Source organism: Staurois parvus, unplaced genomic scaffold, assembly GCF_062004578.1.
Source record: "Staurois parvus isolate SC_StPar_1 unplaced genomic scaffold, SC_StPar_1.0 ptg000657l, whole genome shotgun sequence".
Lineage (NCBI taxonomy): Eukaryota > Metazoa > Chordata > Amphibia > Anura > Ranidae > Staurois > Staurois parvus.
Window position 1 is genome coordinate 6050495 of NW_028318453.1, and position 26230 is coordinate 6076724.

The 26230-nt window shown below is 38.2% G+C and overlaps 1 protein-coding gene across 6 annotated transcripts in view; it reads right to left on the bottom strand.

Annotated features, from left to right (window-relative positions):
• The window catches only part of SYNE1 (spectrin repeat containing nuclear envelope protein 1), a 662466-nt gene that overhangs the window by 37338 nt on the left and 598898 nt on the right, over window positions 1-26230 (bottom strand). For 5 of the 6 annotated variants that reach the window (XM_089694288.1, XM_089694287.1, XM_089694289.1 and 2 more), the window contains exons 129-135: window positions 21368-21530; window positions 16993-17180; window positions 12846-12996; window positions 6388-6570; window positions 5751-5888; window positions 4850-5041; window positions 2607-2931 (exon numbers count right to left, since the gene is read on the bottom strand). In XM_089694288.1, the coding sequence (XP_089550414.1) occupies window positions 2607-2931; window positions 4850-5041; window positions 5751-5888; window positions 6388-6570; window positions 12846-12996; window positions 16993-17180; window positions 21368-21530 (1340 nt within the window). Of the gene's footprint in view, window positions 1-2606; window positions 2932-4849; window positions 5042-5750; window positions 5889-6387; window positions 6571-12845; window positions 12997-16992; window positions 17181-21367; window positions 21531-24885; window positions 25076-26230 lie in introns of those variants that run through there. The other variant, XM_089694291.1, reaches the window with a different exon arrangement.

The following is a 26230-nucleotide window of genomic DNA, read 5'->3' on the forward strand; positions in this document are numbered from 1 at the left end:
AGGCTGAGAATGTTGCAGGTGTCCAGATTTGTTGGAACCTTTGGATGTGACTGTCACCATCTATAGATCATGCAGCAGTTATTACATATTCCAGCTTGTCCCTATTACATCACTCACAATAAAGCTACACTATCTATAACACAGTTGGACATGCCATGCTCGTTCAAAAATCCCAAGCCACAAGATGGTTTTCCAACTTTTTTACAGTTTCTAAAGAGCTGAAAGGCACAGATCACTCAACTGCAGTCTTTTGTAGTCTAGTGTCCACATGAAAATGAAGGAAATTAACTGATAAGGTTATTAACTGAGGTGTAGGACACTTCCACTTTTTAGCTCCTACTCTTTAAAAGAACAAAATATCTGCATGTGTAAACTATAACCTTACAGTTGAGAATCATGAATATAAACATTTCAGAGGCTCTTCAATGTCTAACCCCAATCAGCTCTCACATGTTTCTATATAATTACTTTAATGAAGATCAGTTGCTACCACGAGCCACCATGTATGGGAAAACATGAAACAAACTTCTTATTTCCTTATCTGGCCCCCTACTACGTTCTCAACTCCTGTATACATTGAGAGGAAAGAGCAAAAAAAATGGTGTTACTGTTTCTCCAATGTTTACAGCAGTGTGGTCACCAGTACCTATTAACCTCCCTGGTGGTATTCCCGAGTGTAGCTTGGGGTAAAGTTTCAGTACCACAAGCGGTAACCCCGAGCTACACTCGGGCTTACCATGCGGCGCTGCTCCGCGATCCCTCGGTCACTTACCTTGTCCTGCGCTCCTGCGATGTCCCTCCTGCAGTTTCCCCGGCAATGTAATCCGGCGGATGCCGGCATCTGTCATCTGGGTTCCGTCCTCTGCGAGCGTCGGGACGTACGGGGGAGGGAACGGCGGGAAATTTGAAAATGACAAAAAGTTACATTTACTAAAATCACATAGTAAAACATTACTGTACCAAACCATTTCACATACATTTTGTCCCTAGTGCTTTGCCCTGTGCCCTGCCTGCATTTTTACTGTTCTTTCTACCTGGAAACTGAGAAATGTCCATGGCGTCCAAAAAGCGTCCCTTTAGGTCAAAAGCAGTTTTAGACCAGCTAGAGAACAGCGATAGTAAATTGGAACTACTTGCAGAATTGAGTGATGATTTGTGGGGAAATTCGTCATCAGACACTGAAAACGATTTTGTGACTTTGCTCAGTGATGTGCGAACTTGGCGCTATATTTCAAATTTCAGTGTTTTTGGTTTGATTATATTATTGAATTAAATTTATTATTATTATATTATTATTTTTTATGATTATTTATTAAATTCTAATTTATGATTTCGTGTTTCAAGTTTTATCCTACCCGGGATGTTTACTAGACTCTTGTTCGGACAGATTTCAGTGAGTTATTCCTAAGAATTACAGGCCTACAATATAAAACGCCAAATTTCCATGCAAAATAATGGTACCGCTTTCAGCACCAGAAATCTGAAATAATCATACCGCCAGGGAGGTTAATGGGCCTCAAAAAGAATACTACTGATTAACCAAGCAATCAAAAAAAACTGTCATGCAAGCTTGTTTGAACAAATATTAGTAATTTTAACATAGCTTACAAACATTTCTGATACCCACATGAAGTAAAAATCGCAACCAATTTCTGATATTATGCTTTTTTCAAGGGCTTGTAACTTAGTGGTGAATTTATAATCTTGCACTGTTCATCACATAAAAATGTACACAATGCCAGAAATACATTTAATTAAAGTATATCTGTAGGACTGGCTAAATTGGTATGAAAACTCAAAGCAGGTACCCACAGATGCAGGTTTCTATCTCTGCCCAAGTCTAATCAGTAGAGTAAAAGCCAAGAGCATTTTAATATAAAAATCTCAACATATGTAAATAAAGGAAATTTCCTATTGGTTTTTCAATGCAAGGTCTCAATGACCAAACGAGTTACAGAAGGTGGTAGGCCCCACCTAGGCATTCTCTGAAAAACATTAAGATTTGCATACTTAAGGTTTGTGCCCACAGTAAAGGTTGCCTGATTTAATATTAAGTTCAGTTACGGTTGTTTTACACAGTAACAGATCTAAATTCAATCTTTTGATGTAAACACAATTTACTAAAGTGAACTATGATCCTACAAATTAGACATCAACACATAAGGTTTAACTGATATGCTAGTTAGACAGGAGTTTTTTGGAAACTGGCAGGAATTTAGAGCCAAAGTTTCTGGGGATAAATATTTAATGATGATCATGGTGAGTTAACTTGACAAATGCAGTAGTGGAATTATTCAGAAACAGCAAAAAGGTGCACAATGAAAGATAATCCATTCCACTCCAATACAATAATTTGGCATTCAAGTTACTTTAGTAAGACCAATTCACAATGCATTGTTTTACTGAATAGGTTTGCAGAGCAATCTCTTTTATGTACGTCTAGAGTGTTTTGCCACTGTTTAGGACAAAACACAAACAAATAACAGAAAATCTGGCCTTGTGTCAAAGTGCTTTCACTCTCAACAATAGGTGTCTGTTAAGACCACTTAAATGCTTTAGAACATTTTACATCAAAGCATGAACATATAAAAGATGGACTATTTTACCAGTTAAACCAGTTGCTCCTTGAAGAAAATAACTTTTGTCATCTTCATCATCTGAGTGCAATGCTTGGGATACTGCAGTTTCTAAATCACGGCTGAGGTCATAGTCATGATCCCACTCCAGTGGTATGGAATCCACACTAGCTGGTGTATCTCGACCTGATCTTTCACTCCTCATCGGAACAATTAGGGACAGTGAATGGTTTGAAGAAGGCAGAGGTGAGAGGATGCCGCCTGAATTCTTTGTGTGCCACTGCAGATCAGACAGGTCCATTGTCTCATCTCCATCCACCTCTCGGTCTGAGAAGTCATGTTCATCATCTGTCAACTGGAAGTAATCAGCAAGAAGAACAGAAAGGTGAAATTCTAGGGTAGGAAAGTACCAAGCTATTTTCACTGTAAGAGCTCATTCACATGGATGCAGATACCCCTACAAAATGAAGAACCTGCTTTATTCAATGGAGACGCAGTAACTGTAAGGCCTCACCCTCACATTTGAGTTTTACAGGTACACAGGGACAGATGTATGGCCCTAAACCATGCCATGGGGCCATGTACCTATTTTTTCCTTCCCTTTTAAACTTGTATGTGTCAGTGAATCCATGTGAATGAGTCCTAACTGACAGAAAAAGCACATTAAAATATGTTTTTGTGGTACTAGGCAGTAGTTAATAGATACAGTGGATATAAAAAGTCTACACACCCCTGTTAAAATGGCAGGTTTCTATGATGTAAATAAATGAGACAAAGATAAATAATTTTAGAACTTTTTCTACCTTTAATGTGACCTATACACTGTACAACTCAATTGAAAAACAAACTGAAATATTTTAAGTGGAGGGAAGTAAAAATAAAAAACTAAAATCTAAAAAGGCAAGTGGACCTTCAAAGGTTGGTGTAGATAACTGTGGTATACCACAATTAGTTAATGACTTCTACAATATAACACTGAGTGTCCTCCACTTCTCATACCTTTTTAATCTGAATGGTGGAAGTTTTTAATATGCTTATTATACATTTTTAGATTGATATTTTTTGTTTCAGCTTTGAAAGGTTAGGCTACTTTATCCATATCATAAATGATCTGGAAGCATAAAAAGCTGTAATATTCCAATCACACAGCAATGCAAATGGCATAGAAAAGAAATTGCAATACTAAGAGAGAAATAGTAATAATAGAAAAATTGCAAACCCTTGGTCTGTCTTAATTAATGACAAACCACTACACACTGGAATTAAAAAGAAAGAAGCAGGAAAAAAAGTACTACATGGTTTTGCAGCAAAGGCACCGATTGTGCAGCTGCTAGAAAATATTTTCCCTTTGCAAATAACAGATCCCCTTTACTCATTAAAGCTTGTCCCCACAGTAAAACATGACTTAAACTAAAACTAAAGGCCCCTATATGACAATCCAAACGAATCCAATATCCAGTTACTATGTGATGCACAAACCTCAGGCAGCACTGTTAATCCAGAAAGAAATGGGCAGGGCCAGGTGTGGCCAGGTGCTGATTGACAAGCTACAGCCTTCTGAATCAGCTGTGATAATGCCAACAATTAAACACCCTGCAACATTTTTTCATTCCACGGTAGTCCTAGCATGAACAGACACACATAAAAGCGACAACTCTACTATGAACTCAGGAGCAGCATCATTGCCACACCATCACAGAAAGTGGACTTCACTGACAGGCTCCACAGCAATTTTTTGGGATTTTGCAGCAGGACTAAGAGAAAAAGGGAAGTGAAGATAAACATAATAAAGTGTTTTTTTAACTTTAAGCCATAGTTCTATTTTAACATATTTGTATGTTGTCAACTATTGACATGCATTGTATGGCATATTGGATATACTCTTTATTGGGACCCAAGACACACAGGGGTTTATTTACTAAAGCTGGAGAGTCCAAAATCAGACTCACTTCTGCATAGAAACCAATCAGCTTCCAGGTTTCATTGCAAAAGTTTCATTGAACAAGCTGAGGTTAGAAGCTGATTGGTTTCTATGCAGAAGGGAGTCTGATTTTGGACTCTCCAGCTTTAGTAAATAAACCCCACACTGTCAAGCTCAGAAAGAGTAAGTTAAGCTACATAACAGGAAATTTAAATCTTTCAATCCCCAAAAAGATGTGAGTAAATACATTTACAGTAAACGGTAAATAAGCTACTAAAACTGATCTCTGAGTATCGATGAAGAAATGATATAAATTTCAATATCAGTTACGAAGCAGTACTTGTAGACATACCGGAAGACGGATGAGCTTTTTGTGATATCGTTCAACGCGACCAAAGACCTCCACGCAATACCTCCTCAATTCATCCAGTTCTTCTTCAATAACAGCGGCATCAAGAGGTTCACTCTTTTCTAAAAGTTGTTCTCCCTGAGTAATAATTTGATCAATCTTGTAGTTGTTTAAGGCTATCTCTTGCTGGAAGGCCTTAAGGAACAAAAAAACTTTGATCATATGAGGTTTTATTAACCAGTTCAGCTCTCATACTTGTACACTTTGGACCAGAGCAATTCTTATTTTTCTGCTATAGACCATTTTATTTTGAAGACAAACAATGCTTTCTTTTAGTGACAGTCTTACAAAAATTATTTAGGCTTTACAGCAAACTCTCTTTACAGTGCAGGCCCACAGCAGCACATACATACATTTTTTTGTTCCCCACCCTCTCTGTCCACCACTGATAGTGATGAAAATAACTTTTATTTTTGGATATTGAGATTCATGTAATTAATTCTATATGGCAGTGTTGATGCTTGGTGATTGGTCAGCAGTGTCATATGGGAATAGGGAGACAATAACCATGAAAGCTCTAACTGAAGATCTGAATTGGGTTTACACAAGGCTGCCTTTCTTAACTCACCAGGGCTGAATGGAGAGGCAGAAAGGCAAGAATAGGCAAAGTGCAGGTTTGATTTATATGCCTTAGAATATCAAGTTTGCTCATTTTAATATTATGTTGAAATGGTGATATGGTGACATGTTTCTAGACTGCATTTCTTTTTTAAGCCAGTTCTTTTCCTTTTTAAAGCTTACCTATCCTAGACAGAGTCCCTTAAGCTGGTAATTATAGTATAAGTAGGTTTCTAATTAACCAGAATTTCCATCCTGTCTTTCACACAGAAAACCAATGGCTAACCTTAAGCTGTTTAATTTTTGCCTGAACATCACACTCAGAAAAATGTTCTATGTTTGTTAACTGAAGGTCCATTTCTGTAAGCCAAACCAAGATGCTGTCTCGTGCAGTCTCAAATTCTTCTCGCTGGCCAATAAAATGCTGTAATGAAGTAAATCAGAAATGAAAGAGGTAAATCAAATGATTTTTTTGTCTAACATAATTTAAGCATCTGAGTAAAAAAATTAGAAAAGTATCTTTATAATTTCCCAGTATAATTCAGTGTTTAACCAGTTTTGTTTAAAATTCAGAGTGCATATACTTATGACATTCTTTAATTGTGATATAAGTCCAAGCTGTATGCTTCCTAGCATATAAAAAATGTAATTCACAAAAAGAAAATAGATGTATAATGTGTGTTACATAAAGAAAAGAGCATTGGATTCACACCGATTTGCAGTCCTGAGATGGGTTTCACAGTAAATTACTAGAAAGTGTGGAGCTTTGTCTGTTAGAATGGTCTGGCCTTCAGGTAAAGCAGGGTGACTGGAAACACCACAGGCTGTATGCACTTTATAATTGTCAGCAGTTTTTTTGCGCTCCTAAAATGACAGTCTCCTTACCCTGCATTAACTCAAAGAGAGCATTTAATAAAACAAACCTTCAGCCTCCTGAGAATAGATGTAACTCTCTTCTGCAGATTGTCCCACCGTTGGTTGCCTTCATGGACCATTTGCTTTAGTTTACATGCTGAATCAGTGCGGTTCTCCCGAGCCAGGCGGCGATACTGTTTGTTTATGAGCTCCAGCTGAGTGAGGCTCTCATGAACTTGTCTTTGAAAAGCCTAAAATATAGATAAATTTAAATAAATACTGAGACACTAGTATACAAAATATATGAGTTCCCTGTATGTGAAAAAGATATGAGATGATATGAGTGTTGGAACATTTTTGGGTTTCTGGAAGAAAATGGTCTGTGGCTTCTTAAACTCAGCATTAACAAAAAAAAAAAAAAAAGAAAATAAGAAGTGGGGGACAACCTTGTTGCTGCTTGGCAAAGGAAAAGAAAGCATCAAATCCAAATTAAAGTCAAGGAAATAATATTGACCAAAGATAACATCTAGTTCTGTGGGACACTAAGGAGTTGGCCAAGGCAAATGTATTCTCTTTCCTGTCATAAAATGAGCTTTGTTCCTATTAATAAATGCACTTCTTAACTGAAACATTTAATTGGTCTAAAAAATAAACTACATAATAAAATCTGGAGACGAGTTGCTCCATATTTGTAAGAATTAAAGTCAAAGGAACAAAGGTTGTTGTAAGTCTAACCAAAATCTATTGAAAACATGGTGATGCTATACGGTAGCCCATAGAGTCTTTGTGTTTTTTTTAGATTGTAATTATTGTAAATCTTGTAAATCAGTTTGCAGAGATCTGTTTTTACTTAGACATGAAATGTATGCTGGCTGTTTTACCTCCAAAAGAACTTGTACTTTAACCCAGTTATAAGATGTACACAGCACTATTAGACATCAGAGCTAGGCTGGTGACCTGACTTCTCTCTATACAAGTTAAGCAATACACCCAGGTCACTTTCCTGCCCTCAACCTGTAACTTTAAAGAAGCAGCACAGTGATTAATCAACTCTTGGTTTACTCTGCTCTCTCTTTTTATGACATTGCTCCTTGCCTACTCATGCACTGCAGCACTCTTGAATGAAGGGTCCCTAGTGATGACCCTTCTGCTTCCAGTCTGAGTACAACTGAAAATCAGATATTTACACTAATCGTATTTAAAAATACATTTAATATTTTTTTGTGATTAACACATATCTACATTAATTTCTATATCTGCCTTCAGCTTTAAGCAGGCTCATGTTTACTTCATTTCTCACTTTCCAGTTTAGTAAATCAGGTTCTGAGCTGAGTAGAAATAAACAAACAATGGCAGAACCAGTCTTGTATCAGCTTGCTGGCATTCAAAATGCGTTTTTATGATTGTGCTTAACTTCTTAGAGCTGGGCATATGTTGAGGGACCACATATTTGCATACCCAATATAAACAAAAGATGTGCCGAGAGCACGCGCCCTAGGCGCTCCTGGCACATTTACTGACACCTCACGGAAAGGTCCCGATTGCTTGTAGTCGGGAGCTTTCCAATAATGCGACTGCTGTGACAGCCAATCACAGTAGTCACATGACCCTAAACCCCACCCCGCCTCCTTGCGTCACAAACCCCTTAAACAGCTGAGAGCCAAGGGGTTAAAGTAGAACTAGAGTCAAAACTTTTTTTATTTAATAGAATAAGGAAGGGTTAATTTTTTTGCATTTGTGTCCCATTTGGGAGAGCTCTCTTCTGTTCCTGTCCCATACCCAAAACAGGAAGTGAGAGGAAATCCCTCCAAAGTTAGGGAATCCCCGGGCGTCACCAATCAGATGCCGTCTAGCCTGAGGTGTCATCGCTCTGCAAGTAGAGGAAAGAAAGCGGCGTGGATTTCAAATCCCCACCACTTTCTCTCCTCTCCTACTACTGATGCGCAGCATAGGATGCATGCAGGCAGGTTTCCTGCACTGCTCCTGTGTGAACTCAGGCTATGACAAGCCTGAGTTCACACAGGAGCAGTGGGGAAACCACTTGCAATTTGGACAGGAATCACGTTCCTGTTCAAATTGCATGCTATTCTTTGAGAAGCAATTTGCGTTCATTAACGCAAATTGCACCGCAAAGTATTGGTACTCAGTATCGGCAAGTGCTTGACCGAAAGTATCAGTACTCGTACTCATCGATAAAAAACAGTATCGGTGTATCCCTACTTCTAGTTAATATTAATAAAACGGAGTAATGAAGACCAACTGCAAATTTGTGTACATAGACAGGCCTATGGCCTGTCTCTGTAAACTGTCTAGCAGGGCTGTTTGCTGCCGCTACCTCCTCCTCTCCCCATCTATCACTGGTTGGTTAGGGCACTGTCAGCTTTACAGTTGACAGCCTCCTAATGACTCTGATAGTGGATGGAGCCTGATGAGGAAACTGATACACTACTTCTCGATCAGTTCCACTGCTTGTGACAGACACCAAGCAGTGGTTGGATTCTATAGCCAATAGCAGGTTGTCTATTGCAATGGACCTGTACACTGCCTACTGGCAATCACAAGGGGAGTGGACCTGATGTGTAAATCCCCTCCAGGGTCCATCCACCCAGCCCCAAATCCTTGGATGATGTGTTGTGTGACAGCCGCAGTGGTGGGATGGTGCTTCGAGGACAGACTATGGACCAGAACCAGCTTGGCCCCACACATGGTGCTTGCCCCAAATTCATGTAGAGGTTTCCGGCAGGTAGATTAAATATTTTGTCTGCACCAACATTTGTCATGCAGAGGTACAATTAAATTCTAAGGAGTGGCATAGACAGGGGCATTTGTGTACTTTGGTGTTAGAGTTACAGGTTATCAGATCACCTGTAAGTCTTTTCATGAAAAATCTGTATTAATAACTGAGCTATTACATGTTTTAAATTCAGAATGGCTATACTGTATATCAGTGAGTAATAAAAAGACATGTATTGACTTATCTATCTTACATCTATGGTGACCTTGTGCGAAAACAAACTTTTACTCTTCATCTCAGCTGTTATTGCAGCATGGAAGAAGTATGAGAAGCCAACAGGTGCATTTATAGAGGACAGCTGGGGACGGTACTGACAGCTGTGATGAAGAAATGTGCTGCATATTCAATGACTCATATCACAAACACCGATGGTCTTAGACAGTCACAAACACTGTATGTAAGTGTACTTTTTTTCTTTCAGTCACAACTTTGTTCTGCTGTGCCTGGTTCAGTTCTCTGGGTGACAGTTTCTAAATTATTAAAAACTAACGTAAGTCACAAATTTGTGTCAGCAATAAAAATTCTTTTACTATGCCATGCCTAATCATTCTGTATTTCTCGCACTAGCGAGAAAACAGAACTATTCCTAATGCTGTGCCCAGGCTGATTTATTTGAGATAGGACAAATATAGTATTGGTGGGAATTACCATGTATTTAAAACTGTTTATTATATCTACATGTTATTTAATTACAGCTGTAAGTTAACTACACATTGCTTGATATTATTTGTGTATTTATTTTTAAATTAGCTGATGTCACAGCCAATAGAAAAATAAATAATTACAGCCAATCAATCAGTCACAATAAGCCAAACGCATGGACTTCAGAAGGTAAAGCAGCTTTTACAGAGATGTTATAACTGCTATCTGGGGATTACTGATAAGATGTGACATCAGGGAGGGAGCAATGAATAGTTTTTAAGACCTTCTACGCACAGATACTTTGGAACAGGAGAGCATAAAGAAGAGGTATCGCTTAAACATCACTCTTTGTCAACAGCGTGTATGAGAACTCAAAGCAAGGAACCTACTGGTCCCTCCTTTGATGCTAATCATTTTTATCATTCTTGCATCTGGCCAATCTTTCTTTATCGGGAACTCACAGTACAGCTCCAATTTGTTGTAACTTCAGACATACATGACTGTTTCTTCTCTGCTCCTTTAACCACTTGAGTACCAGTCTGCAAATTAATTTTATATCATATTTATATTTTTTAGATAGATGAGGCTTTTTTGATGGTTTTTTTTTTACTATGTAAAGAGTAAATGACCATATATTCTGAAAAAAACTGAAAATAAAGTGCCTGCATGCCAGGATAAGGGTGATGTTGGTTAACATACAGATCACATACTGAGACAGGCTGCAGAGGGGGTAGGTAAAAGGGTTAAAAAAATGATCCTACAAATTAAAGAAGTACAGCCAAAGCTATTTTGACTGTATTTCTGTGGATCACAGTAGTGCAGTTCACTCTACACTCTTGTGACTTGTTTTCAGCCGACAGCGGGCTGTCAGATGACATCACTCAGCTGGTGAAGGCTGGGGAAAGATCCAGACTTTAAAGTGGAGCTCCACCTGAAAGGGGAAGTTCCACTTTAATGCTTCTTCCCCTGCTCCCCATTAAGGATTGGCACCTTTGGGGAGCGGGTACCCAAATTTGACAGGTAACCGCTCCCACTCCTGCTACGATCGCATTGGTGATCAGAAGCAGAAGTTGTCCTCCCCCCTCCCTCCCTCCCCATAGTCTCCTGGGACTACAGTTTTTGTAGCTGCTGACTTTTATTTTATTTATTTTTTTCAGCTGCAACTCCGCTTTAATGTCAGGATCCACCCCAGAGTCTGGAGTGGCACCTGGCTTAGCCTCTCAGCGAACCACTGAGAGCCTGAGCCAGCTGCTTCCTCCGCTCCAAAGCCCAGCACTCAAGTAAGCGATGGGGGGGGCAGAGCAGACAGCAGTGACTGACAGTCACCACTCTCTGCTCAGAGCGGTTGTGAGAACTCAGCGAACAATGGTCATGTGATCGCTGAGTTCTCACAGTTTGAGCCGGCAGGGACAGATGCAGCATCAGACCAATCCTGCATCCACCTAGGTAAGTATGATCGGGGGAAAAAAACAAAACCAAAACCTCTCTTTTAAACCCCTCACCACAAATCTGTTGCTGTGTTTGATCTGAAACTAATAAATAAGTCATTTACTCATCAGTTCCTCCTTCCACCTCTGCCTCTGCCATTGTCAGAGGAAGGGGTGGGCTTTCCAATGTAAAGAGTAGTAGTATTCTGATGACAGCTCAGATCACAGCCACTATTGGCACTTTGGCTACCTGAGGGTGATTTCTGCTATACAGAACTGTAGAAATAAATATCCACTACTCTGCTGTTCATAAATGTATGGCAATAGTGAAGTGGTTGAAGTGTTTGGAAGGGTTTAGAACCCCTGTCAAATTTTTTTATGTTGTCTGGTGCTTCATTAGAGAGATTTCCCCTCATGGTCCCAGGGACAACCTTTGCACCAGACAGGAAATGAAGGAAACTATCCATCAGCAACATAGACAAAAGTAAAAAAGTTTAGATAAGCGGGGGAGTGCTAGAACCTCCGTCAGATTGTTATTGCTATCTGTTTCCCTGTTGGAGAGTTTTCTAGACTTCCTTTGCGGAAAAATGATGTCCCTGGGACAGTAAGGGATGACCTCTCAATGCGTTAAAAACTATGTCCCTGGGACAGTAAGAGATGACCTCTCAAATGGAACCCCTGTTATCAGCAAAACCTGACAGGGATTCTAACTCTTTCTATCCAAAGCTAAAGCTGGCCTTACACCGTTCAAAATTCGGCCAATTCAACCGAACAGAATTCAGCCAAACTGGCTGAATTTTGACCAGTGTGTGTTGGTCCCTGCTCAACAGAAGTCAATGGAACGTACTGCAAATTTTTCTCAAACAGCATCTGTAGCCAATTAGTTGCAGCCTCTGATAAGTGTATTCTGACAGGGGCAGGTGCAGCTGTCATAATGTAATTTTCTGGTCAGGGGGGATTCCTCCATCCACTCTATTTGGGTAGATAGAGGAATCTGCAAAAAAAACAGTGTATGGCCAGCCTAAAAAAAAAAGGGCTACAGATAATTCATCATCATTTCAGGGCAGCATGGCAGGCACTAAATTCATCTAAAATTATCTTATTAATTATCTATTATCTTAAATTAAATACAGTGCTGACTGAATACAAATCTTGTGTGGTGGAATAAAACGTGTGTTCATATGTACACCAATAGAATAGGTTCTTATTTTCCACAAACAAATCTTACAATTTTAAATGACATATCATGAGACATGTAGGCACATTGGCAATGCAAGGGGAAGTGCCAAGTGTTAAATGGTGCCATTTAGACCTATGATGGCAGAAATTTTACAGTGTCCTCATTGCCATCTGACTTGTGCTAGGAGATACAGCTTAGTGCATGGTAGGCCACATAATTCAATTCTAAAATTATTTGTGCAGTTTGCATTTTGTAATTTTGTAATAGAAAAACATGTTTGCAAATTAGCAATTTAGAGTTAATTTCCAGAATCGTGATTATGTTCAAAATCATGGTGAAAAATTGAGAACCCCCCACCAAATAACATACAATATATTCACTTGGAATGGACGACTTTTTATCTGAATCCTACTTTTCTAATTACTGCATTTTTTACTCAAACACCTGCATCTTTTATCAAAGTGAAGTAAGTTTTCAAATAACCTCAAATTTTTTCAGTTCTTCCTTTGCCACTGTATAAAGCACACCAGAAGAACTGGGAAAGGCAGCTGTCCGTTCTGAAATTTTCAGCCAGTCTTCAAAGCGAGAAAAGTCCTCCAGGAATTTCTGCCAAAGCCGCCATGTCTCCTCGATCCTAGAAGTAGAGGCAAAAATGTTTTATTACAACACATTGCTTAATGTGTACTAGAGGCCAATACCTGGTCATTGCTTAGTGATAACTGGTCTCTGCTACTCAATGATTTACAAGCAACAGCTGTGGCATTAAGAAAAAAAAACTGTGGCGGCTAGCCAGGTCATGACATTTAAACTTGATCGATGTGCAACTGCTTCTGCTGGATCAAACCAGTTGCTTTCTAGTTGAACCTCTGCAGTCAGGATTGAACAAAGGAGCATTGTAAATATGCTGGAGCTGGTAGAACATGCTGAATGAATGAGACAGGTATGAATGCATGTTCCCAAATGAGGACACAAGTATAGTAATGAATACATTGACAACTGGCTTACCTTATTAGCCGTATGTGCAGCACCACACCAGAAATCCAGACTTGCTGAAAACAGCTGAGGTCAACCAGTGTGGGGAGGGGGGGGGGGATTTACTAAAACTAGAAACCAATCAGCTTCCAGGTTTTATTGTCAAAGTTTAATTGAAGAAGCTGAAGTTAGAAGCTGATTGGCTAGCATGCACAGCTGTACCAGATTCTGAGTACTCCAGTTTTAGTAAATCAACCCCAGTGTGTGTCTGCACCACATATAACAAACCAAAAAATGGCATCTATGTCCCAACCTGGGCACTGAATAGATTAGAGATAGGTAGCACACTTTGCAGTGATGCCTTGATGTGGCAGTGTGGCTTCACATATATTTGCAAATGTATGAAACAAAAACCTCAGTTTTGAATCTAAATGTTTGAATCAGTTAAGCATTGTGTGCTGACTAGCTGGATCAAGTACTAGGGATTTTTGTACAGTTTAGGTTATTTCTCCAGTGATATGCAACTTTCTTTTGCAAGTTATAAATTGATTGGAGCAGCTAACATTTTTTGGTTTGGCCTTGTTCCCATGGACGATGAGACCCGTATGCCGTGAAAGGGCCATTTTTTACAGCTCATCTAGACTTCAGGTGCTGCATTCAAGCAGTCTAGTGATGTCTATTAGGACATAGCAGCTGCAAGAACACAGCCACTCTTCCTAATGTGACAGGCATGCACGTGAGTGGCCCAAACGCAGTCAGTGTGCTTTCAGGGGCCATTCATCCATACGCCTGTAATGTTAAATGGGAGCACAGATATAGGGTTTGCACGACACCAGTGTGACTTCACATATATTTACAAATGTGTGTAACAAAAACTTTGTTTTATATGTTAGAAAAAAATTAGGACTGGCTCAGGCTAGTGTGATTTCAGATGAAACTTGAGAATTGCATGACAAGGGAAATAGTATAGTTTTCAATGATGTCTGTTCATAGCAATGGAACTCAGCATGGAGTAAATTTGGAAAATGCTCTTTTGCTACCTTGGTGCGTTTTCAGTGCAATTTTTGCCCCAAAGAATATACAAACCTTGTCAAAGTTGCATCCACATAACTGCACTGAAAGTTAGACCAATATGGTATTGTAGCAATGTGAACATAACCTTAAGCTGATCATACATTATATAATTTTCTTATTCAATTTCCTTTAGATTTACTTTCAACTAGGTGAATTGGCTCCTGTTTAATTTGTCCCTAGTATGTGTATGTATGAATGTGAGTTAGGGACCTTAGATTGTACACCCCTTGAGGGTCAGGGACTGATGGGAATGTATAATATATATGTAAAGCGCTGCATAAATTGACGGCGCTATATAAGTACCTGAAATAAATACATAAATAAATAAACTATGTAGTGCAAGGACCTGCCTGTTTGCATGCAAATTGTTTAGGTTTGACATCATATTATATGGTTTTGGTAAATCTAAAGGAACATTGTATAATGTATGGGCAGCCTTAGTTAGGTTTTTTAGACCTAGCTAATTGGAACAAGTGCTGGAAGATGTTTGTATTGTTCAGTGTACCGTGCTACCCATGTGTACCTTTCCTTTAATACTTACAGTAAGATCATTTATAAATAAATCAATGGTTCATATAGTGAACTCGGTGTAGAGCTATTCACCTTGAGATCATCACAGAGGACATGGTGGCACTTTTTACATCTGGAGGAAAAGAAATGTAATCTCCAAACATGGAAAGGTTTCTTCACAGTTAGAGCTGTGAAAATGTGGAATAGACTCCCTCAAGAGTTGGTTCTGGCCAGCTCAGTAGATTGCTTTAAAAAAGGCCTGGATTCTTTCTTGGATAAACAGAATATAACTGGATACTAACATTTATAGGTGAAGTTGATCCAGGGAATATCCGATTGTCTCTCGGGGGATCAGGAAGGAATTTTTTTCCTGCAGGAGCAAATTGGATCATACTTTGCTGGTTTGTTTTGCTTTCCTCTGGATCAACTGTGGGTATAGGATTATAGCTTTTTTTTTAATGGTTGAACTAGATGGACTTTTTTCAGCTAGACTAACTATGTAACTAATCTGAGCAGCTAACGTGTTAACATTTTTACTAATTCTTACCTTTGGCCTACATTTGGCTCAGCATTCACCAGAATTAATAAGCTTTATGTCTAGATACACCTACATTCCAAATCTTAACCCTATAGAAATTTCTTCACACCTATCATAATAATAGATATGAGATTTTCCTGTAATTTACTGGGGTGGTGACATGTAAAAGTTCTATGGTGGAGTTGATTCACTATGGTCTACTACCCATTTAAACCATTTTTATGTTGTAAGCTACATTTTAGTGTGCATTGATTGGAGAACAGTATGCTTAAAGAAATGTTCCAGCAAAAGCTTTTTTTCCTAGTTTTATGCAGTGTGAGTGTAATAGAACCTCTGTCAGGTTTAATTATTGCCTGTCCTTCATTGAGGAGATTCACCCTCCTTCTTTGCCATGGTGCCCCAATATTATCACCAGAATGGATGAAAAATTAAAATGTTTATATTTTCAAACAGAACAGGATTAGAGGAGGTATTTTCCATGTAACACCCCTTTTTGCTGACACCTATCAAAGATAGGATTCCTCATAACTATAGGGGTTGACTTCCTATCAGGTCTCAGGAAGGAACCTTTATTTTTTGCTGCCTGTGCTCTGGTCAAGGGGTCAGGAAAATGTTCCAAATCTGCAATGCTCATTTAAAATAAATATATAAATAAATAAAAATACATTTTGCAACTGTCTGTGTAATAGACTTGTCCCCCTGCATGAGCAAATTTTAAGGTTGTTATTGGCTTAAAATCTCAATAAAAAATTATTGTGCAGAAAAATACATTTTGACTGGCATTCTGGTTTTAGAAAATATTTAAAAAATCTGATTCTAGACTTTAATGCTGAAATATGGGGTTAACAAATGTTTATATACAAGAGGCATGTGTATTATTACCTAAATATGGACAGCCTTTGTTTATTTTTCTTTGAAAAATAAAAGCCTTTTATCCACCCCCACCCCATACAGACAGCCTGTAGAGGGTGGAGCTGCTGGGACCCACAGCTCTGCACTCTGTGCAATCCAGTACTGACACCATTGCAAAAGACATTTGGTACAAGCAAAGTGGATTTAATGACAGTTTCAGTACTGGAGTTCAGCTTTAAAGCTTGCCTTTAATATGGCAATACAAATGAGGAGGTCTCCCCAATGGAGTCACTTACAGCAATAAAAACAAAGCTTTTAATACTTTCCCATTTCATCCACAACAAGAAAGATTTGACTGTAGCTGGGTGTTGAACTATGGAAAGAGGTGGGATTTGAAAAAGAAATATCTAACAAAAATATAAAAGCTATCTGTCAATGGTAACAATTCTTGTCTTTTGAAGCTTATAGACACCACCATGTGCAAATAGCAAGTATTACAAGAGGTAAAACGGAAAACTACAACCTGAGATTTAAAAATATTTTTTTTACTTCTTTGGCTTCTGTAACTAATTGTCTGAGCAGCTGGTTAGTATATTGGTAAAGAAAATTAGCATATTTGTTGTTTAAATTACACCATGATTTCCTAACCTGCTTTACCCCAGACCCCCATTTTTAAAAACTTACTTGAGTCTCCTCTCCATAGACATAGCACAGATGTTCCTCCACCTGCGGTCTAGACTGCGGGTGGCCTGCTGAATGGAATCGCATTCACTGTCATTGGCACAAGCATCGCAGTCATGCAGAAGTACTTCACAGAGATTTAGAACCGATGCAACTCCGGTACTGTGCTTCTCTATGTCTCTCTGGAGTTCCTGAAATAAATGCCTCAAAATGACACAATGTCACATAGCACATTTTGTATTCTTCCAATACATGTAAAATAGGATGTTTTATTTAGTACTGAAGCTGCACATGTCAAGATATAAACACACACAATACTAGATCTATATACTAGAGCTGTAAGCAAGCTTAGATACAACTAGGTTGATCTTCTAGAGCAGTGGTTTCCAAACTGTGGCCCTGGGGCCGGATGTGGCCCTTTGCTTGCCTTTATCTGACCTTTGAGGCATTATTTCTGCCACTGACACCAAAAATTCAGCATAATTCCTGTCACTGACAGCAATACTGGGGCACTATTCCTACTGCTGACACCAACAATGAGGCAAAATTCCTTCCACTGACCAGAAAAATTGGGCACTTTTCCTCCCATTTAAACCAGAATACACTGATCAATGTTACAGCCAATGGCTGCAAGTGCTGATCCGATGCTGGCTTTCCAGCATGTTCCTTGGACAAAAGCCAGTCATTAGACTGGCTTCTGTTGGACAAACTGCTTTACACACTGACTGAAGCTTTAGCTTAGGGAATGAGGTGAAGCTCTGCTGATTTTTATCATCCAATCTTGTGTACACAAAAGTCCATTATTTTCTATTGCATGTGTATGGTTATCCTTTGCAAACTGAATTTTCACCACATTCACTAAGATAAGGGAAACGTTATACTGAACAGTCTATATGCCTTTGGTAAATCAACCCCAATGTATCAAATAGGTTATATCCTATTGTATATGGCTTCATTTAGATGTGTGGCTGGGGTCGGTAAAAATGAGCAGTTGTCAACTGAGAGACAGAAGTGTCAGCATAAGTTGCCCAAGTATTTCTTCATACAGATTAACCTTAGAGGTAGGAAAATGTAGTTAATACCTTTAATATAACAGATGTTAAATATATAGAGAGAAAGCAAACATATGGAACTAAGTCCCCTTTCACACGGGTCTTCCGTTTTTCAGGCGACCCTTATTTAAAGGTCCATTCATCCCTATAAAAAGGTTGGTGTAAATGGACTTGTGTATTTTTACACCTGCCTCCCACCAGGTCCAATTAGGCCCATTTAAAAAGGGGAAAATGACTCCATCTTCTTCTGCAGAGTGGATATGGAGGTAGCTGAGTGGAAACACTGGTTAACAGAAACTCAACAGCAGCTTCTGCCAATGTTTACGTAATTGTGCCTTTGGTACCCCCAAGAATCCTTCAGTACTGTTCAATAAACTTATTTTTACCAAGTCAATCCAAAATTGATTTAATTTTTACCAATGTAGAACACTCTAACAACTGTTATATCTATAATATATTAGAGATGATAGATCTCTAAAGCAGCTGTAACTATAATATGCATAATATATGTACAGTGTTTGCATCTTAACGTGTTAATTTTGTTTTATTTATATAATATACACTTTATGGATTAGCTATTGATTTATTTATTTTGTAGTCGCAAATGGGTGAGCTCTGTACTTATTGTATTCTACAACCCAAAAGTGATGTTTGACTGCCTTGCCAGCTGGCAAAGAGAGTTAACAGCCAGAGTCATAGTATTTTTTCCAATAACAGTCATACTGATTATTCCTTCAATTCCAGGTCATTACAAGTATGTCAATTTTCTATTGCTTTCATTTGTATTCATGTATGGTAGATCAAGAGGAATCCAGTGAAAGTATCCTTTGAAAACACTTAAGGCTCCTTTCACACGTGCAGACCATTTGTTCATTTTTCATCCATCCATTCACGGATGAAAAAATGGACATCAATGCATCTCTATGGAAAAGCAGATGTAAATGGATGATCATCTGTCTATATCCGCTTACATCCACATCCGTCAACATCTGTTTTTTGAAAAGGATAAAAGCCCTATTTTTGTTTTGTTAAAAAACTGAGAGGGCAAAAAAACAGATGTAAACGCACAAATGGTGCTTTGCATCCGTTTTTTTGCATTGGTAGTGGATGTAAAAAACTGATGTAAATACTGATGAAAAGCTGATGCAAACTTCATCTGTTTTTCATTTGAAAAAACATGACTGATCATATTAAATGAACAGGGCCTTTCTAGGTACAGTATCTTACTTCTAAAATCCCACAGAGGTATTTGATAGTAATGAAAGAAACAACTGTGGGAAAATCATTGTTGAATGGACATGGCCTTTACAATACATCATTAAACTAATAGGTGTCTGCAGTACTTAATAGCTACATTTTGTAAACAGGCTTTCAATCTTTATGAATAGCTGTTAAAAATGATACATTGTGAACTCTGAAACAATTTCCAGAACATTGACATATTCGCAAAGCTTAGTTAAAAGTGATCTGCGAGGAAGATTCTTTTTCTTAATATTCTTGCACAGCTTTAAAAATTAGTCAAAGAGCAACAATAACCTCATTCACTGTTATTAGGTATGAATCCTAATAACTGTACTGTACATGCTGTTAGTGTTAGAACTAGATAGATAAGCCACACAAATATCATGCATTTCTTCTATGTCATTTTATACTTTGCTAACATATGTAAAGTAGTATTCTCATAATGCAGTGAAAGTAAATTAACCAAAATATAGTTATATATGCAGTTTATTTACAGTTAATTAATATGTGAATAAAGAAATGTTACTAAGGGTCTATTTACTCCAGTTACTGGATTGCAACAGATAGGCTGGTGTGCATTGTGGTAAACGCGGTGCTGATGCACCGATCCCGGCACATTGCCCTGTTTACTTTTTTTTTTTTTAGACAAACTTTATTGAAATGCCAATTTCACATTGATATTTCATAAAGTTCTCTTGGCCAGAGTGCAGTGACTATGCTGTGCTGAAAAAAGTACTGCATGCAGTGATTGTTTCAGCGCATATTACCCAAACACCAGCACAATGCAGTGGTGAGAACCAGCCACACCAGAGACAAGGCATTTTGCATTGTCTTGCAGAGGGGTTGTGGTGGTACTGAACTTAAATAGTTGCCCAACGCAGTCCCACCGCATCTATGAATCTACCCTAATAGTCACCACAACCACCTGACTGTTGTAGTGCAAATTGCAAATTACTATTTTCTGTTAAAAGTAGTAATCATTACATTTCACACAACAATAAATTCAATTGCTAAGAAGACCTTTCCTTAACCATGAATAAGTACTTCTGTTGGTATGTGTTTCTAATATGGCACAACATTTGGAGTTACTGAACAGAAAAGTGGCACATGCACTGAACTGTAATTGGCTAAAATCTAATGAACCAAAATAGTAAGTGGGTGTTTTTATTGTTATATTAGGTCCTAACAGCTATATCTCTTCCTTGCTAAATGTTTAAAAATGTGTTAAAGTTCATCAGGCTCTGTTCCTCAGAGTCTCTGTAATGTTACAGACATTTGTAACACATCATCAGCCATCGTAGATATACTACTGTAGCAGTATGCCCGAAAGACAAGGTTGTAGGTTTCTTTATTACTGTTCCCTACTGCACCAATAAAGAAGATTTATTGGATGCCACACATAGTTCTCCTCACCAATTATATTGGAGACTCCATTATGGGAAGGGTTGCCTGAGGCATCCCCAATCACAGGAGCTACATACAGAGGCCTCTAATTCTGACATGCAGTGGTCTCAAAGCAATTGCCTTGGTGACATCACAGTCTGCAGAAAGATAGCCTACATGTCTGAAGAAGTGCCTTTGTGCCTTATGTTTGCATTACTAAAGGTTTTAATTCAGTTATCTCTTTGTATTTGAAAAATTACATTTCCCGATCAACATCATCCTGTCTATCATCGATCTCTCAATAGATGTTAGCAGAGGACTGGATTTTGCACTGAAATATAGCTGGTGGCAAAAAAGAAGGTTACACTTCAAAACTAAAAACATGTGCAACATTTGTTCCAACCTTAGCGTCTCTAGAAAGCGCAACAAAAATCATAAAAAAACTGTTTCAGCAGCCTCAGGCACCATGCATTTTAAAACATCAGCGTTGCATAGTCTGCTTTATCCACTGCAGCAGTGTAACTATGGTAACATACCTGATAAAATGAAGACAATTGAGCTGCTTTCTAGTTCCATCGCTGGTGCATTGACAGCCAAGTGTGCTTGTGCACTTGGACCTCCCACGTTGTGGTGCCAATGCTATTTAAGCTTTTACTCCTGCTACCGACAGGAGTGGTGTACCATACTTATTTAGGGTTTACCTGCTGCTCATTTAGTTTCCTTTGTATCTCTTCAGAATCACTGGTTTCATACACGATTGGTTTGGACAGCTCTGATTCTATGTGACCCAGCCATGATCTTAGGCTGCTCATGTTCTTATCCAACTGCTGTACTGCAACCAAGGTCTCCTTTAGTTTCTTCACTCTGCCAGGTAAAGATGTAATAAATCACTTTATTATTGCTGTCAGTAGAACATTGTTAGACCAGTTCTTCAGCATATCAAATGCAAAAATGTGTCACTATAGCAATGGTAAACTGTGCTGTGCTGTGGGATCCAAAACATAGGACAGAATAGACATAACTGATAATGATCCCTCTAACCAGAAAAACATGGGAAAAATTAAGAACAACACAAAGCACAAGCACCTACCAGTGTTGTTACTTACTTTGCTTGGGTCCTGCGAAGTAGATTCTAGGCCACTGCTTCTTGCTGGCATTGTTGATGCCAGCAAGGTTGATGCATGGGCAGAATACTGGATCCAGGAAAAGTGGGCAATCCTCTAGCAGACGAATGACTACTAGTCAAACCTAATTAGAGGCTCTCTGGAAGCTGAAGTGGGATGTCACAGGACCAATATACCTGACATTTCTATTGCCTAGCTAACCTTCCCTAAAGTTCATTCAGAGTGATGCAAAACTCTTGCTTATTGTTTGGAGTTGTTCATTCCACTACCATTATGAATTAAAGGTTGTTTTGCATTAGTTGTGTATCAAAGCAAACAATGATGTTTCCACTATGTGACCTAAAAATGGCAGTGTGAATGTGGTTTATCCAATAAAACCTAAAGGATGCACCAAATTACCAAAATATGGAAAAATGTCAATAACAAGTTATATCATTATAAGTTTTATTGCAGGAGACGGCTGCATTGACATGATAACTATAAATTATATTTTTCCTATTTTATCTGTACATTATGTGTATTTCTACTGGGGATTTGTAATATGCTATGATATGTGGATATGCAAGATTAATGCTTTTATACTCTGATTCTACACATAATATTCTGAGATGACAAGGGAAATTTATTCAATTAGTCTTGGATGAAGATGCTCTTCTTACAGCTTGGCTGTCCACTCAGATCATCTTAAATGATATCAACAATTTGTGGAACACACGTACAAATTTCAGTTTTAGCCTCATTAGAATTTATACAAGATGTAATGTGACACACATAATTTAGCATGTGCCATAACAAATATATAAAGCACCAGGATATGTGCTTTTCTGCAGAGGCTGGAAAAATTCCCAGAGGACACTGTACTGGTATAGAAGGCACCATTATCAGTTCAGTACAAAGTATGGGACAATACATAGTTTACATCTCTAACGTTCCAGTTTAAATTTAGATCCCTTCAGACAAAACTCACATCAAACTGGGCTTGCAGATTAGAGCTGCTAAAACCTAACAGTACAATCTATACTACTTGTAGAAGAAAAAACTAAAATTTCAGTGAAACACTGATAGGTTTTTTTTTACATTCAACCAGCGAGTTGAATGAAAAAAACCTGACTGATTCCTGCATCTACACAAAAATGTGGATTTGGGAATATCCCCCAATGCGCTATTGTATTCTTACAGTAGGGATTCCCCTCATCAAAATGCACTGAATAGTGCTTCAGCAATTGGCTGCATGTGATGATTGAATGCTGTTTTTTCCAGCAGGACCTTTCAACAGAAGCCGGCTGAACAGAGAAGCATAGATGTGGATTGAAATTCAGCTGGTTCACTGGTTCCTGCTGAACCGGCCCATTTTCAATACATATATACCCTGCTTAAAAGTAAAGTATAAGAATGTAAAAAAACAAACAAACTAGGTGGATGTAACATCAGTCTGATGCTGTGTCTGTCCCCTGCTGCTTTTAAGACTAGGAACTGAGCGTTCAATAATTTCTGATTGCTCAATTCTCAGTCCTCAGTCAGCAGAGAGCTGGTTACTGGCAGCTACAATGTTAGAAGCTTTCCCTGTTTGGTCTATGTACACTTTGCCTTATAACAGAGTAATGTGGGGATGCAGAGTTTTGGGAAACAAATACAACTTTTTTAAGACATTGGCTGCATGTTAGTTGCTCTTTCAACCGATATTGTTAACTGCCTGTATCTAGTGATTTCATAAGCTACTGTTTTCAACAACATCCTTCTGCTTTTCCATTGGATTAGAGTTCCTTAGTGCAATTTACTAAAGGAGTGGATAATTTTTACTTAGGAAAGATAATGCTTACTTAGCTTAGTAAATAAGATCAATCTGTGTCCACTTCTCTTGTCTAATCAAATACAAGAAATAATCCTCTCTTTTAATTTTCACATGTGCATGGATAGTTGTTTAAAGTGAGCTTCACTGTATTCACTATACTAAGTAAACATTCTCTACCCTTTCAGTAATGCAACCTCCTTTACTTAAAATATCTATACATATCCTTGGACTGATGGTGGTGATTAAAATAAATCTGGCAAGTAAGCCTCCATTTTCCATTTACATTAAGCTTACACAGGCCACTGGCAACCAAAGTAAAGCAAAGAAGAACTTCTTGCATAACTGGACACAGACATACTTATATAATTGATGGATAATTACATAGATCATTTATTACTACCTATCTAAATATATATATACAGTATGTGTAAGTTTCTGTGTGTGAAATGAGCTTTATTCTATTTTGTTCCCAAGAAAACTAATATTATTATACACCGCTGGCATCTTGTCTGGTAACATCACTGACATACACTGCAAGCAACTTCTAGATCAGTACGTTCATGGTCCTTGCGGCAGCCATTGCTGATTTAGGCATGCATAAGATGGCAGAGAACATTAGGCTGCAAACACACAATAACATGCGGTGGGGGGGGGGGTAGAAAAAAAGAGAAAAAGAAAAGAAAAATAGGTAATTCTGCCACAGAAAAAAAAACCAAAAACATTGGAGGCAAGTGTACTTAAGGCTGGATTTACACCTTTGTGTTTTTGCTTCGTGCATGTTCCATTAAGAACAATTAAGACACATCAAGACACATCAGTGCATGTGTTAAAACGCACGTCAATGCAGCATTCAATGTGCGTTAAAAATGTGCAACAATGCATATTAAGGTGCTGGTATAGCTTTTGTCGCATTTCTATGAATTTAAATAGAAAAAACATCAGAAGGGAAAGTGCAGAGGTGTGGCATGTTACTGTGCATAACCTTCCTCAGAACCTAAGCTGCTGCGTGGCTACTTTCTGCAACTGTGTTCTAATTTACTTTGGTAAACGGTATGGATGCAAATAATTTGCAAGTGATTTCTATTTATTGCAGTAACATCACTGACATGTACTGCAAGCAACTTCTAGTTGCTTCACAATAATGCTACATTTTTAAGTTGGATGCTTGCACATGCGTATTTTTGAATGATATTAGTATATTTCTTTACATAAAAGTAATTTAGGCTATCTGGTCCTCTAGACATTAGACTGCTATGCAATGTCAAATCTATAGCATGCGACACATCATAAGTCTGTTTCTTGCCTTGAGACATCACAGTCGCAGTCGGGAAGTTCAGAATCCTCAATGCTGTCCTCTGCCATCCTATGCACGCCTAAATCAGCAATGGCTGCCGCAAGGACCATGAACGTACTCATCAGTAGAAGCAAAACCATGAGCAATTAATGCTCACTGGAAGATAAAAAAACCTTTTCACTTCTGTGTAGAACACAGAAATGAGGGCTGCACACAGGCACAACAAACTGTTGTGAGATCTGGGCGTGCAACGTGAGACCGAGTGTTTGGACAACTGCTCATGCTTCTATAAAAAGACCCCACTCAGAAGAATGTAAGGGATATGTGCCCAGCAATGATGTCTGCAAACAGAATATGTCCTTGTAGTACTGTGTAGGTCTGTAGGACGCCTACAACATAGAGAGCCTGCACATGTCAAATACTTATTATAGCCTTCTTATGTTTATAGACAGTACAGCGAGCAATCCTGAAATTAGGCTGCAAACACAATAACATGCTGGGGAAGGGGGTTGAAAAAAAAATAGGTAATTCTGCCATTAAAAAAAAAAAAAAAAAAATGTGAGAAGCAAGTGTACATAAGGCTGGATTTACACCTTTGTGTTTTTTCTTCATGCACGTTCCATTAAGAACAATTAAAACACATCAGTGCATGTGTTAAAAGGCACATCAATGCAGCATTCAATGAGGAATACAAAGTGCATTACAACCTGCGTTAAAAATGTGCAACAATGCATGTTAAGGTGCTGGTATAGCTTTTGTTGCATTTCCATTAATTTCAATAGAAAAACATCAGAAGGGAAAGAGCATATTACTGTGCATTATCTGATCTTCGTCAGAACCTAAGCTGCTGAGTGGCTAATTTCTGTAACTGTGTTCTAATTTCCTTCGGTAAAGGTATGAATGAAAATAATTTTCAAGCAATTTCTATTTATTGCAGTATGTCTACGTATAAAGCCCAGAAGTTGTCACCAGCTATACACAAACTGTAGTGCTTGTGAATTATGCATGCAGAGCCCTTCAATACATTTTGCAGAACATTATTTATTTTTACAAGTACTACTGCTCTGATGCAATTAGAATTTTTTTTTTTTTTAAATTGAACAAATGTTTTCAATATGCCTGCTTCTGCTTCTTGTGATGACATTAGCTCACATTTTTGAGATACAGCATAATAATAGTAATTCAAAAGACAATTGCATGTCATGACTAAATTCTGGCTTAAACATGCAAATGGTTTCTTACATTTTTAGAAAACAAAGCATTTTCTAGGCTATTATAGAATAATGTTGACAATCTACTACTCAGACGAAACTGTAGGGATGAATCTATAAACGTCATGCAGAAAATGAAAATC